At 34.4% G+C, this 15,503-nt stretch overlaps 1 protein-coding gene across 8 annotated transcripts in view; it reads left to right on the top strand.

The window, feature by feature from the left end:
• Positions 1-15,503, top strand: part of SON (SON DNA and RNA binding protein) — a 31,509-nt gene that overhangs the window by 1,232 nt on the left and 14,774 nt on the right. For all 8 annotated transcript variants that reach the window (XR_005553596.1, XR_005553600.1, XR_005553599.1 and 5 more), the window contains exons 2-6: positions 2,076-2,242; positions 3,681-11,033; positions 12,195-12,358; positions 13,466-13,609; positions 15,290-15,472. Coding sequence is in view for 4 of the 8 variants with exons in the window: in XM_039318862.1 (XP_039174796.1) it covers positions 2,076-2,242; positions 3,681-11,033; positions 12,195-12,358; positions 13,466-13,609; positions 15,290-15,472 (8,011 nt within the window). In the remaining 4 variants the exon portion in view is untranslated. The remainder of the gene's footprint in view (positions 1-2,075; positions 2,243-3,680; positions 11,034-12,194; positions 12,359-13,465; positions 13,610-15,289; positions 15,473-15,503) is intronic.

Below are 15,503 nucleotides of genomic sequence, written 5' to 3'. Positions count from 1 at the left end.
CTTAAGAACATCAATGAAGGATCTCTATCCAACTAATTTTATATATTGGATTACTTGTAAAATTCATAATAATTTTCTTTATTGATTAAACTATCATTATATTACTTAGTTATCATAGAATCAGTGTTGACTCCTGGTGACTGACTGGACAAATCCTTGAGGCAAGAGTTCAGAAGTGGCTCATCATTGCTTCCTTCCTAGGAGTGACAATCCCAAATCACTCAGCTGTCTTTCACAGCTAAGGCAGGACCAGAATTCAACTCTTTTGGTTTCTAGCCTAGTACCTTAACCACTAGCTCAAACTGCCTCTATTTTTACTTTATTGTACTTATATTCATCATTTATTTTTATTATTATATCTGATACTCATGTAGACCTATTGGACAAGATGGACAATAGGGATCTCTTTGGCAATGCTAATTGTGTAAAACACCAAATTCTGATTATGGAGGCAGTAAATAAAATACTTTCAGAAAAAAGTATTTTGAATACAAGAGGGTTTTGTCAAGAAGTTATATCAAGCTATTATAAAGATTATAAATATTCTTTAGATTTTATAATTTTGGCAATTGCAACAAAAGATGCAAATTGGAAATGTGCATATATATATAGCAGTTAACAAATGTTTACATTTTAATAGCTGTTGTATCTATAGTTTACTATCTTAAATTTTGTTCTTTGGAGGACAGTAGCTTAAATGTAAATATGCTCTAGGTTTTAGAGTCATATTTACTACCTAAATCAACATCCTATGTGTGAATGAAGAACTAATATTGAGATTTCTGCCCTAAATGGTTGCATTAAAAATAATAAAAACTTTCAAAGAATATGAACTTGTAGAGTGAAATCATTGTAGGTCCAAGTGTACTTTCTTCAGCATATATTTGTGAAAATAAATAGGCTGAATGACATACCAACTCTAAAACTTCATGTTTTTTTTAAATTACACTCGATGTAACTGTGAAATATAACTTTGTATGCATTCCATTAAAAGTTATAATCAACGTATGTCAGGGGAAATAAATTAATAGTAGTCTGTTTCTTTTTTTCTTTTTAAATGAGGTATCCTTCATTAAAAACACTTAACTATCTTGGAAACACTGCCTGATCCTGTTTTCATTTAATACTAGTAGTATTTCAAGGGCATCCGTGCCTTTGAATTAGTATTCCAACTGTGTTCAAAACCATTCCAAATATGCATTGAGATGCTTACCAGCATACAGAATAATTCTTGTAAATATTCCTTTCATTTTCATGAAACCAATAAATGTAGCTCAAGTTTACTTTAGTTAGAGTAAAAATAAATCATTGTATCAGTGTCATAAAACTATAAAAAAGGGATGTTATATTCTGGAAAGGAGTATAATTATCAACAAATTATCACTTGAAAGGATCACTCAATTTTATTATGCTCTATAATGTTGATTTGTAAAAGGCTTTTATTTACCTATATCAGCTCAGTGCACATAGCTGAAAAACATATATAGTTAATCAAAAATACGTTGCCTTTGTTTCAAGCAGTAACATCAGAAGAACAAATAGCACTAAAGATTGACAACTTATAGTAGGAGATAATACTAAAAAAAAAGAATTCAGCTCATGATAATGCAGGCTTTATTGTATATGCTTAACTGTAAGTTCATTTAAAAATATCAGATGTAAAATACTACAGTTTTCTGCAAGGAAATTTATGTCCTCCCACTGTTTTTAATCTAGTCTTCTGAGTAAAAGTATGGTACAGTGCTTGGCATTCTTGTCTCAACTGTTAAAAAATGGATATTACACATTATTATATGTAACATATACTTCAACGGACATGTAATGTTCTATACATATTTGACTGTCATAACTTAAGACTTCATTATTTTATTGTGCTAAATTTTATGTGATTATTACTCGTTGAGAGCTTTTTCCTATATTGTGAATTTCAATATGAACATAAATTTAATATTTATTCATTTTTTGTCTAAGAGACGTTTATGTGAATTGTTGAACTAGTAAACATAGGGTACATGTATTTGACTGTATACTTGAAATATGTCTGATCTTGATATTTTTAATTTTTTTCTGATTAGTGGAAAGCTAGGAAATCAGCACAATGGTGAAATAAACACATCTGGACAAGTAAACTCCTCAGATGATACAATTCAATCTATAGAAAGTCTTCAGAATGATTCACTAGTGCAGAAGATAGAACAAGTATTATCAGAAGTGTTGGGTACTGAGCCACGGTACAAATCAGGTAAATTAAAAAACATTTTAAGATCAGTATGTAATTTTAATTACATTTATGTCTTTAAAGTAGTTAATGTTTGTAAAATAGTATGTTATCTCTAGAATGTGTACATGTAAAATAGCTTTCTGGAGATGAATAACACTTGCAAAATGTGTTTCATAATGTTTTCTGTACCTTTTGCTATATCAGGATAGATTAAATTGACATTTGGAGAAAATAGTTGGATCAATTTTGTATATGTTTTGTAATTTATATAAATTAAAGTAGCATAAGTATAAATGTTTGTTTAATACTTTCTAAAGCAATATTTTAAATTGTAATAGTTTATAGTAAAGGTAATTTTCTGAATAGAGTTCTATGCCATAAAGAAGTTGAGGGAAGATTTTGCCTTCAAACATTTTACCTATTGATATAGGATCACCTCCCCTTCGTTTGGAAAAAAATAAGGGTTTTTTCCTTTGGGCATAGAAAATAAAATATTTGAATTACACTCTCCACAAAAATACAAAAGACATGTAGACACTATTTCCATTAATATGTCAGATGTGTAGCTGTTAACTTTTTTTCAGCAAAGTGCATTATCTTGGTTTTTGGATGGTTAATAACCAGTATTTCAGCTTTACAAAAGACCAGTAGGGACTTCTGTGCTTTTCTAATATTTTAACATATATTGCTGCATAACTATATATGTTAAAATTGGAATCTGTTTACCAAATGATGAAAATTTATGTTAGAAAGAACATGATTTAAGTAATATATAAATTAAAAAGAAATTGAACAAAAATGCCCCCACATTATAATGAAGATAAACCCCTAAATTAACCTAAGGTATAAATGAATCTGCTATAAAGAAATCAATAAATACAGGTAGTCCTTGATTTACAACAGTTCAGTTAGTGACTGTTTGAAGTTACAACAGCACTGAAAAAAGGTGACTTATGTTTTTTAACATTTATGACTGTTGCAACATCCTCATGGTCAGGTCAAAATTCAGCCACTTGGCAACTATGGTTTATGACGGTTGCAGTGTTCTAGAGTCATGTGATCAACATTTGCGACCTTCTGATAAGCAAAGTCAATGGGGAAGCCAGATTCACTTAACCTGTTAGTAACTTAACAACTGCAATGATTCACTTAACAACTGTGGCAAGAAAAGTTGTAAAATGGGGCAAAATTCACTGAAAAAATTCATTTAGCAACAAATTTTGGGCTCAATTGTGATCGTATGTTGAGGACTACCTGTATAGGACCTTAACTCTTTGAGAATTCATGGTATATATCAGTATTAGTAATAGTTGCTTGTTGACTCAAATAAGCTGACAATCCCAGCAAATATAGCAAAACTGCTTAATATTTGTAATATTTGGCCTTTGATTTTCATATAACTTTATGTCCGTTTTTGTCATTTTATGTTTTAAATTTTAACCAAAATATCTTTTTAAAGGGGATGGAGATGATATCGAAAGGAATAATTCACGTTCTATTAAAAGAGGCTTATCTGAAGATGTGCAAGATGAAATTCCAAGGAAAAAGTCTAAGAAGGACAAGAAACACAAAGATAAAAAGAAAAAGAAAAAACGAAAGAAGGAAAAAAAAGAAAAGTATAAAAAACATGCCAAAGAAACAGATGTTCAGCAAAAAGAATGTGGAGATATGCAACTTATTTCTCATTCAAATCTAGAAAATTCAGGTTTTCTCTTAAATGCAGAAAATGATATAGATACCCAGTCTGGGTCTATCTTGAAAGACGTTTCTCCTTTGATTAATGAAAAAACTGTATATGAAAATCTAAATTCAGCCATGTTGAATAATATGTTTAGTTCAGATACCAGCAAACTGGATATATCTGAAGAAGATTCTACTTTGATAAGTATTCAGGAGGTCAGTGAAGTCAAGATTACAGATGAAAAAGAATTGGAAGATGACAGTTACCATCCTAATGTAACTGTAACTATATGCCCAGAGGATAAATATTTAAGTGAAACTGTTTGCACAGTTGTAGAAGGAGTATCAGATATAAAAGAAGTAGAACAACCTAAGTTAATATTGGAGGCAACAGATCAAGAATACATTCCTGAAAGCAGTCCATTTTGTGTAAGAGGGGAGCCAGAACATTTGGAAACCAGGCTGGAATCTACTGCAATGAAAGTAACCTGTATAAATTCAGTCACAGAGTCTGCGACTTCGAAAAATTTGAAAGAAACAGTATCCACATCCTTTGAACCAGCTGGCTATAAATTAACAACCCTCCCTTTGGAATCAAATGCAGAAGCTAAAGAGTCAGTAACAACTTTGGGATTTTTAGCTATGGTGGTAGGAAAAGATTTTGAAGCAACTTCAGAATTTTTAAATACTGCAAAAGTGAAAGCTTCAGAAAGAAGTCCGAAGCATTCCGGTAGAAAAGGTGATTCAGTTCACGAGTCTGAGAAAACTATCACAGTGAAAGGTTTGCACAAACCACAACAGTTTGGAACAGAAGGGAAAGATTTGGAAACTGCTCCAGAAGCTGTCCATGCAGCCCCTGAAAAAGATTCTGAACTAGCTGTGGTAGTTCAGCTGAAACCTCAGCAAGAAATTTCAGAATTTGATGTTCAAAAATATAATAGAGCAAGCCTTGGTGCAGAGATTCCGAAAGAGATGAAAGAATTGAGAGAAACTCCTACTCTCATGACAGGACTGAGTGAATCAGAAAAAAATGCAGGATATCTTCCAATCCAAAAAAATGCAAAAGATTTGCAAAGAGCACCACTATTAGAAAATATGACTAGAGTAGATTCAGAAGAACATCTCTCAGTTGTAGTGTTGGAAACAACGAATTTAGAGGTTAATACTGGTTTTACGGAAATTGACAAAAAATATTTAAAAGCAAAATCTGCTGGTGTAATAGAATCAGAAAATTGGAAACCTGCTCCAGAATCTTTTAAAGCAAAGAATTTAGAGTGCATCCAGGAATTTGAGAAGGCTGAACAGATTAATTATTTGGAAACCTCATTAGAAACTGTAATAGAAAATAGAGGAAACTCTGAAATCATCCAACACTCTCTGGCACTGTTTAATGTGAAAGTTCCTGAAAATGCTTCACAATTAAAAGAGGTGAATGTTGCAGAAACAATAATACAAACACAGGTTGGGAAAACACAGAATTTGGAAAGTTCAAAATCTGTAGCTCTAAGAAATAAGGAAAACAAGAATGAAGAGAAATTGAAAAATATTCCGGAAACTTTGATGATTGTAAACAATTTAGAAAATTCCTCTTCACAGTGCATAGAAGAAATTAAAATAGTGAAGGAAACTTCACAGTCTGATATGGAGGCACAAAAAAAAGATTTCAAAATTGGTCTTGAGCCTGAAGAGGAGAGAGAAGAGAGAGAAGTGGATGCTGGTTCAGGATCTCTGCAGATGATATTTGCAAACTATTCAGAACATAGTCTAGAACTTTATACAGAAACTAAAGGTATGACAGAGTTGAAAAATACAGAAGCAGTGTTGAAATCATTGCATAAATCGAATACTGACAATTTTGAACCACCGTGTGCCAAGGAAATCAAATACGTTAAAAGTACAGAATCTGGAGCAGTGACTGAAGCAAATGATTTGCAAGAAAACTTAAAACCATTGCACAAACATGTAAAAAATGTGGAAGCTGCATCAAAATCAATTACATTACCAACTGTGACATACACGGAAACATTAGAAGGTACTTCCAATAGGAAACAAAGTGAAACCGAATCTCATTTTGTGCAAGAAATAGAACAGAAATGTTTTGATTCCACTGTAAAGAAGAAAAGTAGTGGAGATACAACGGATTTGGGACTTATAGCAAGAAGTAAAGAAGTAATTGAAACAAACTCCAGTAAAATAGAAGAAAGTGAGTTGTTAGGTAAGAGTCAAGATCCATTATTCGTTTCAAAATCATTGCATGAAATTGATGTAATAAGTTCTGAAAAAAATAATCAAGAATTTAAAGGAATAGCAGCAGTACAAGACTTAAAAGAACCTGGAAAATCTTTGGCAGCTGCAATTGATCCTAGGGAATTTTTACAATTGAAGAATTTAGTATTAGTTGAGTCAAAAGATGATTTTCCAGTTGGCAGTACTGTGAAACAATTTGAATCAGTTTCAGAATCTCTTGAACAAAATCAAGAACAATTAGAGCACACAAAGACTCAAATTAGAAAAGAATGTTTAGATTCTGTGCCTGATTTAGGTGTTAAATGTGCAAGAACAAGCCCAGAGATTCTATATTCAGATGAATTTAATATTCAGGAGAACAAGAAATTGGAAAAACAAATAGAAACAACAGGATTAATGGAAGCACCAGAATCTCTACATTTGTCAGAGAGAGATCTGATTGTTCCAACTTTTGATTCTGGAACTAAAGTTTCAGAATATGGTCCAGAAACTGCGTACTTGACAAAAACAAATTCAAAGACCATCCCAAAATCTTATGAAATTCAAGTGAAAGATTCAAAAACAACTTCAGAATCTAAAATGATAAATGTAAAAGACTTGAACATTGATTCAGAACCTTTGCTTCAAGCAGGTGTAGAAATTAAAGAATATATTCCGGGATGTAAATCAGTGCTATCATCAGAGAGTATGATATTTACAGCAGAAACTCCCCGAAAAAATGAAATGCTTCCAGAATCAAATTTGCAAAAATCAAATACAGTACTCAGAAGTGAAGGATTGACATACGAACATTTGAAAACACCTCCAGCATCTGTATATGTAATAGATACTGAAGATTTAGAAATACCTCCCAAGTCTAAAGAATTGGACGTAATAGAAAAGCAAGGTGTTCTAACATCTCTATTTGCATCAGTGGAATCTACAGATGTATCAGAAGAAAGTTTTGAACATAATTACAAAACAAATGTAAAGAAGGTAGAAGCAAGTCAGAAGTCAATTAATGTAGAGTCTGTGGGTAAAGAAAAGATGAATGATGAATCTGTCCAGCCATTTAATGAAAATGATGCAAATGTATCAAAACCATATTTGTCTTCAAATCATGCTGTAAGGGCACAAATTATAGAAGATAGACTGTCAATTGCTGACAAAGAAAGTGTTTCTGGAATAACTTCAGAATCAGGGACAGAATTAGTATTAAAACGTTCTGGAGTTTCTGAAACTATCACAGGTCAAGAGAGAGAGAAGCTTGATACACCTCTGCCTGAATTTATGATGGATTTGAAAGAAAGCCCTAATATTTTAGATGCACAAGAGATGAAGAATTTAAAAGGTATTCAGAGAGAAAAATATACTAATTCTCTTTATGTATTAGAATCCAGGGATGCAGCTGATGCTTCACAGTCTGGGTCTAAAGTTGAAAGACTATCAGAAATAAAAGATCCAATGGCTGCTTTAGTGCAATTAAAGAAACCAGAATTAACATCTTCAGAATCTGTTTCTACATTGGAAGTAACTGACACATCAAAAATCCCAGAGCTCAAAACTACTCAAACATATTTAGGAGTAACTGGTTTCAAATCTACTGACACAGCTGCAGAGAGTTGTCCACTAGAAATCATTGACTCTGACACACAAATACAACCAGAAAACATTTTGGGAGTAAAAAATTTTGAATCTGTTTCAGAAATCAAATATGGGCTAGGAACACATCCATTCAAAATTGCTTCAGAATCTGAAAAAGTGACACAAGACCAGCTTTCAAAAGCTATTTCAGACATATTATCTTCAGGCAATATAGAAAACCTGGAACAAATTTTGAAATATAGACGTAACCAGGAAAGAAAAGATTTAGAGTCTTCCCAGTTTGACATCCCAGTGGCCAAAAATTTAAAAGGAAGTCTTCCATATAAAGAAATAATAGGTATTTCAGAGACGACTACTCAGTTTGCAAAAGCAACAGATACAGGGTCAAATATATTGACTATAGTTCCAGAAACAACTGAAAAATGTTCTGAAATATTTCTGGAAAGTGTAAATATGTCAGATATACAGGCTACAAATACAAATGTAGAACTAGACAATTTAATAAAGAAATCACCTGACATTTCTACAGATACTAATAAATCAAATTCAGGATTTATAGATATAGTGGAATTGAAATGTAACAATGCTGCAGAATCTGTACACATGAAACAACTGGAAGATTCTGAAGCAGTTGCTGTATGCAAGTCTGTCATTGAAATAAAAAATATCCAAGCTGATGTACAAACATCAGAAGAGAAAGAGCAAATGGATTTTCAGAAACTCTCAAAATCAGTGTTACCTTTAGACATTCAGAATTTGGAAAGAAACTCAAGTTTGCCACAACAAAAGATATTAGAAATATCTCTAGAACCTGCTAAAGATTTTGTATCCGTTTCTGAATGTTCAAGTACAAAGAATACGGAACAGAATTTAAAAAGTGGATTTGTGGCAAAAGCAAAAGCTCAGGAATCAACTGTAGAAGATGTGATACCAACGCGAGATAAGAGTGCAGAAATACCACAGTTATCTTTGGAAATGAAAGATTCAGAAGTAACCTTAGAATCTGTAGGTGTGGCAAACAGAAAAGACTTAGATGTACAGACTTCTTCAAAGGAACAAACAACTATAAAACCTCTCTGTATTGCAATAGAAGACAATGTAGAAGTTAATCAACTGGAAACTATTGTGCTGGAAGATTCAGGAGAAGCTGTAAAGCATGTGCACGTGGCAGAGAAAGAAGATACCAAAATGGGAGAATGCATTGAGGCAAAAAAGTCAGAAATAGCTGTTGAATCTGAGGTTATAGTAAAGGATAAAAACTTGGAAGTTTCTCTTCAGGACTCTTCAAAATATCAAGATTCAAATGCTTCTCTGAATTCTTCAGACATACTTAAGGAAAGTGAAGTGAGTAATTTAAAAGACAAAAAAAGTGAAAAAATAAGTAGTAAAAGTAAAGATAAAAGTAAAAGTGGAAAAAAAGCAAAAAAAAGCAGATCAAAATCTCCTTCCAAGTCAAAGAAACGTAAAAAGAAGTCTAGATCACGTTCTACCTCTAGACAAGTATCTAGAAGAGCACGTTCTAGAAGCAAAAATGATTCCAGTTCCAAGAAGCATTCTACTTCACGCCATAAGTCTAGATCCAAATCTGTTGATAAAAAAGAAAAAGAATCTTCATTAAGATCTAGACGAAGACGTTCACGGACCTCTGATCGTGTTAAATCTAGATCTAAATCTCCTGATAGAAGAGAAACTTCAATAAGATCAAGACGTAGACGATCTAGATCTTCTAATCACAAGTCTAGATCGAGATCAGTTGAAAAAGAATCAGCTAGGAGAAGACGAAGATTATCCAGGTCTTCTGACAATCGCAGGTCTAGATCAAGATCAGTTGATAGAAGAGAGATTTTGACAAGATCAAGGAGGAGGCGGTCCAGATCTTCTGACCATCATAAATCTAGATCACGGTCAAGTGACAAAAGAGAGACCTCTGTGAGAACAAGGCGAAGGCGATCTCAGTCTTCTGATCGTTGCAGATCTAGATCTAAATCTTTTGACAGAAGAGACTCTTCAGTAAGAACAAGGCGAAGGCGATCTAGATCTTCTGATAACCTCAAATCTAGGTCAAGATCTCCTGATGACAAGAGAGAACCTTCAGTGAGAAGAAGGGGGAGAAGATCAAGGACCCCTGAAACCCGCAAATCTAGGTCTAGATCTGTTGACAGACGGGAGATTTCAGGGAGAGGAAGGCGAAGGCGGTCAAGATCCTCTGATAATCGTAAGTCAAGATCCAGATCAGTTGAGAAAAGAGAGAGTTCAGTGAGGGTAAGGCGAAGGCGATCCAGGTCTTCTGATAACCGCAGATCAAAGTCCAAATCTGCTGACAAAAGGGAGATTTCAGTGAGGACGAAACGAAGGCGGTCTGTGTCCTCTGATCGCAAATCTAGATCCAGATCTGTTGATAAAAGAGAGACTTCAGCTAGAACAAAAAGGAGACGTTCTAGGTCTTCTGATAATCACAAATCTAGATCCAAATCTGTTGAGCACATAGAAACAGCAGCAAAGTCAAAAAGAAGGCGATCTAAATCTACTGATCATAAGTCCAGAACAAAATCAGTTGAAAAGGGGGAGTCGACCTTAAATTCTAGACATAGACGATCTAAATCATCAGATCGGCCAAAATCTAAATCAAAATCTAGATCAAAGTCTTCTGAAAGAAGGAAAGACAAAGATTCTGTAGATGGATCAAGAGGAAAACGTTCTAAATACAGATCAAAGTCAAAGTCCCTTGAGAAAACAGATGGAACTGAGTCTTTGGAAGCAACTTTGAATAATCGAGAAAAATCACCTGAGCAGCAGAAATCTAGGTCTAGGTCTAAATCTATAGATAAAACAGGAGAGAGAGAACGCTCAAGAAGATCAAGAAGTAAAGGTTCCAAGTCTTCAGAATCGAGGTCTCGTAGACGTAGAACAGTATCAAGGTCTAGAAGAAATCGTTCACAATCATTAACACAGAAGAGAACAAGATCTAAATCTAATCATCGATCACAGTCACGCTCTCGAACTCGTTCACAATCATGTTCAAGACGTTGGAGGAGGACTAGGTCAAGATCGGTATCAAGACAGCGATCTTTGTCAAGGAAAAGACAAAGACGATCTCGGAGAAATCGATCAAGATCAACTGACAGGAGAAGAAGAAGATCTGATTCAAGAGACAGTTATAGAATATCTCTCAGGTTACGGTCCAGAAGCCGAACACCTGTCCGTCTGAGGTCTACAGGAAGAAGAAGAAGTGCTAGTAAGTCACCTGATCATCGACGATCTAGATCTTCAAGCAGATCACCAAAACGTCTCACTGACTTGGGTAAGCAAACATTACTTCTTGCTAGATAAAACTATCTTGATTATTTTGGCATTCATATATTCATTTCACATCATGAATGCATTCAAAGCTATTCCCCACCCTTCAGAAGATTCTTGAATGAAAAGTGAAACATCTTCAAGGAAAAACAAAATCCAGTTACCTTTTGAAATTTCAAATCTGATAAACCCAAACCACCTCCTTCCTTAGCATCTTGCAGTAATTTGTATCTAATTCTTGGTTTTTTTCCCTTGCCATATAAACTTGGAAATATCCATTGCCATTGTTTAAATGGAGTATCAGTTGCAAGTATTGGCAGTGTCTGAAAAAGAAAAGGCATCTTTGGTAAAATATTCATCTTAATTACAGAAATTTTACCATTAATGATAATTGCAATTTATCCCATCTCAGTAACTCATTTTTTACATCATTCCAAAGAGGCACATAGTTATTTTGAAACAGTTCTGCGTTTGTATTTGCCAATATAAACCTCAGGTATTTTACTTTCTTAACCTTAAAAATCAGATTTTTTAGTCAATAGGTCACAATCCTGGGAGTCATATTCTTAATAAGCATTGTTGTTTTCTGTTTATTTATTTTAAAACCTGCTAAAACCCCAAACTCACTTAATTTCCTCATCAAATATTCTATATTATTTTAGAGATAAGATAACCTTTATTGTCATTTTTTACTGTGGGCACACTGACACACATTAAAAATGAAATTCTGTTGCCTGCTCTCAAAAGAAAGTATCCACCTACCTACCTACCTACCTACCTACATACACATACGTGTGTGTGTGTGTGTGTGTGTGTGTGTGTGTGTGTGTTGTAAATTACTGTCCATTTTGAATACTTTTTTGAGGGTCTTGCAAAAATATAACCAAGTCATCAGCAAATGCTCTCAATTTATAAACTTCCTTTTTAATTTTTATACCTGTTATTTTCTCATCTTGCCTAATATCGCTATCGAAAACTTATACTGCCTCTTGTTCTACTTTAACTGATTACTCAAACTTAACTGGCCTTGAGTGAATGAGAATGCTAGAGCAGATATTTGGAAAGAGGTATATGATTGTCCAAGTTATAAACCTGCACTCGAATTCTGTAAGTAGACACCATGAGACTGACACAATATAAATAAATAATTTCATTTTCCTTGTAGATAAGGCACAATTACTTGAAATAGCCAAGGCAAATGCAGCAGCAATGTGTGCTAAGGCTGGTGTTCCACTCCCACCAAGTCTGATGCCAGTTATAACTCCAGAAAAGAAGGAAGAGAAAGTTACTCAAAAATCAGCAAAAGAAACAATATTAGAACTGACTGAGGTAAGAGGAAAAATGAAACCGATGTAGGAAAACTAGCTAGAGGAGTGCCAAAGTATCAAATCTGAAAGCGCCTTTAGGTGCAAATCAGTTATTTTAAATATAAAATACTCGTTTACTCAGGCATCTCCAAAACTGAAATGGAACAGAGCATCGTGAATTTGAAATTGTTTTGCATCCTGTCTTACCACTGATTTAATGAAAACAATTCATGCTATATTTAGTTTTCAAAATAAAAAAAATACCCTGTTTGAAAAACATTAGATCTCGTATAAGGACAAAAATAAGTGCAACTTGAACCGAATCTGGATTTTCTTTTAAATAATTTGTATATATGTCTGGGTGTGCCTTTGATGTTGATTTTTGGCGACTATCTAGATCAGTGATGGTGAACCTTTTAGAAACTGAGTGCCCAAAAACTGGCCCTGCCCCCCGCTCCACCCCCTGCTCTGCCTCTACCCTGCCTGCCCGCAGGGCCACTCACCGCGTCCAGGGCTTGCTGCAGATCGCCCAGGCAGCCCAGCAGTGCCATGGCCATGCCCTCTGCCCGCGCCCCACAGCCTCAACTGCGCGATGGGGCGTGAGGGCAGAGTCTTGTCTACGCTGCCTGGCTGCCATGTCCTTGGTTGCACTGCTCTGCGTGGGCCATGCTCAGGGGCGACTCCTCCAGAAGGGCTGCTGGTGAGGGGTCGCAGGGGGAGGCAAAGCTGGGGCAATGGCACGTGTGCCCACACAGAGAGGGTTCCGAGTGCCACCTCTGGTACCCAAGCCATAAGTTCGCCACCACTGGTCTAGATCATGAAGTTTTCTTGACAAGATTTCACAAGTGGCTCACCATTGCCTTCTTCCTAGAGTTGAGGGGATGAGGTCACCCAACTGGCTTTGTGCCTAAGGTAGACTAGAATTTATGATTTCCCACTTTCTAGCCAGGTACAATTTGGTTATATTTTAGTGGATGTTTGTTCCAAGTCTGTTCTTTGATTTTTTAAAAAAGTTTTTAACTGTTATCATTGTCATATTTTAGGAAATGCCATTATATACACTTACCTCCCCAACCCTTTAATCATACTTGTTTCATTGTATACTATATAATGTTAACTTTATTTTCAGAAATGCAAGAAGATTGCCCAAAGCCAGGAAGATGATGTCATTGTAAATAAGCCTCATGTTTCTGATGAAGAAGAGGAGGAACATCCTTTTATCAATCATCCCTTTAAGCTGAATGAGCCCAAGCCTATTTTTTTCAATTTAAGTGTACGTATTGTAAAATCCTTGTAGCTGCATTTTGTTTCATTTAAGTACTTTTACAAAATATTTAACTGACAAGGAATACACAATATAATGTTTTATTATTAATTGCAGAGAAATACTAATGTTCACAATACTTGAAATAGGCTATCACTAGCATTTAGGCATATTCTGGGTTTTGAAGTAGATTTCACCAACATTTGAAAAAGCAAAATATGTATAAGTTATAAGTGGTGAAAAGATAGAGATTACATTCCTCCCTTCAGGTAACTGAATATTTAGACAACACACAGTAATATATTTACACTGTTGAAACAGTAGTGAACATTGGATTTGTTTCATATAATTTATGGAACAGTGTTTAGCAGAATGGGAAAGACACATGATTTCTACTACTCAGGAGTCCCAGACTCCTCAAAAATTGTTTTGGAGATTTGGACTTGGATTAAGGGAAGTTCTGTTATAAAAATTAAAACTGCACGTATGAGATTGCATTTCATTTTATGATTTATTAGAAGGTTTTCATGATGGTGAGCAGAGCCAACTCAATTTAAAATACCTTGATGGAAACCTAGAGAAACTGTTTAATACCTTCTTAGCATCATTTCAAAATCTTTTAAAATGCTTTTTATTGGAGATTTCAGCAATAGTAAAAGGTAATACAAATTGAAATCAAAAAGAAAAGAAAAATGAATTTTTTATAAAAAATAAAATAGCTAAAAATAAATAGCATAATTAATATGCATTACAGTATGACCTACCATCATTACTTAACTATTTGTCATGGTTCCGACTAATGAAACACTTCAAAGAACTTCCAGGCATTGTTTACCCTAAATGCCTTTATTAACAGTGTAACAGATTGACGGCACTTCATGGATGGATGCCAGAATCTGAATTTCTCTTGCTTGCCTCTAACTTTTCTTGCTAAACCCCTCCCTTATTTTGCAGTCATAAGTCACATCTTCCAATTAGCCCAGAGGGCAAAGATTCACTTCCGTTCCTTTTCCCGGGCTTTCCTTATAAATCTCCCTTTCTCTGTCATCTGAATTAACTCTAAAAATACCAGACAGTTCTGTATATTTTGTCAAAGCAATAATATCCTATATTAACAGTGTCAACATCATTGCTGTAAATCTTTAGAATGGATCAAAACAATTGTGCTTTTGCCTATGATGTCTGTTTTCATAACCTGGATGGCAAATACTTGGAGACAACCTTCTCCCTATAATAATGAATTCATGTTATATGGATTTACCTTGAGTAGAATTCTTCTCATGAGATAGTTTAAAGAGAAAAGAGGCAGTTTTTGCTTTTAATGGGTTAGTGCATCAGAGATTGTTCACAAAGTTGATGGAGAATGAATTCAGATATCACCATTTATTTCATTGCTTTCCCCCCTACTTTTGAAACATTTATTTTTTCAAAAAAAAAACAGTTTTATTTTGCTTTGTATAATGTGTTTGGAATGACACATTATACATATTAGTTGTGATAGTAGTAAATGATAAAAATGTGATTAAAATTATCTGGATTGTAAAACTTCAAAGTTGGAAACATGGTTTGTTACTCATTCAGTTTGTTGTGCATGTTTTGCCAATGCAGTGCTAGGAATTTACTTATAATATATGAGTGCTTATAATTGTAAATCTGTTTATTATTTTCTTTCTCGCCCACCTCCCAAAGACTCCTACAATAAAACCAACACCTCCAAAAAATCAGGTAACTCTGACAAAAGAGTTTCCAGTTTCTTCAGGATCTCAACACAGGAAAAAAGAAGCAGATAGTGCATATGGGGAATGGGTTCCAGTTGAGAAGAACAAGGATGAGAACAAGGATGATGTGTTTCCCAATCCAGCCAGCTTGGAGGTAAAAAGTTGAAAGAGACTGGAGATACTGA

The sequence above is a fragment of the Crotalus tigris genome, unplaced genomic scaffold (assembly GCF_016545835.1).
Source record: "Crotalus tigris isolate CLP2741 ecotype Arizona unplaced genomic scaffold, ASM1654583v1 scf7180000017601.7605149639:7615979, whole genome shotgun sequence".
Taxonomy (NCBI): Eukaryota; Metazoa; Chordata; class Lepidosauria; order Squamata; family Viperidae; genus Crotalus; species Crotalus tigris.
The sequence above is the reverse complement of the archived record's forward strand: the minus strand, read 5'-3'. Positions and strand labels throughout refer to the sequence as shown.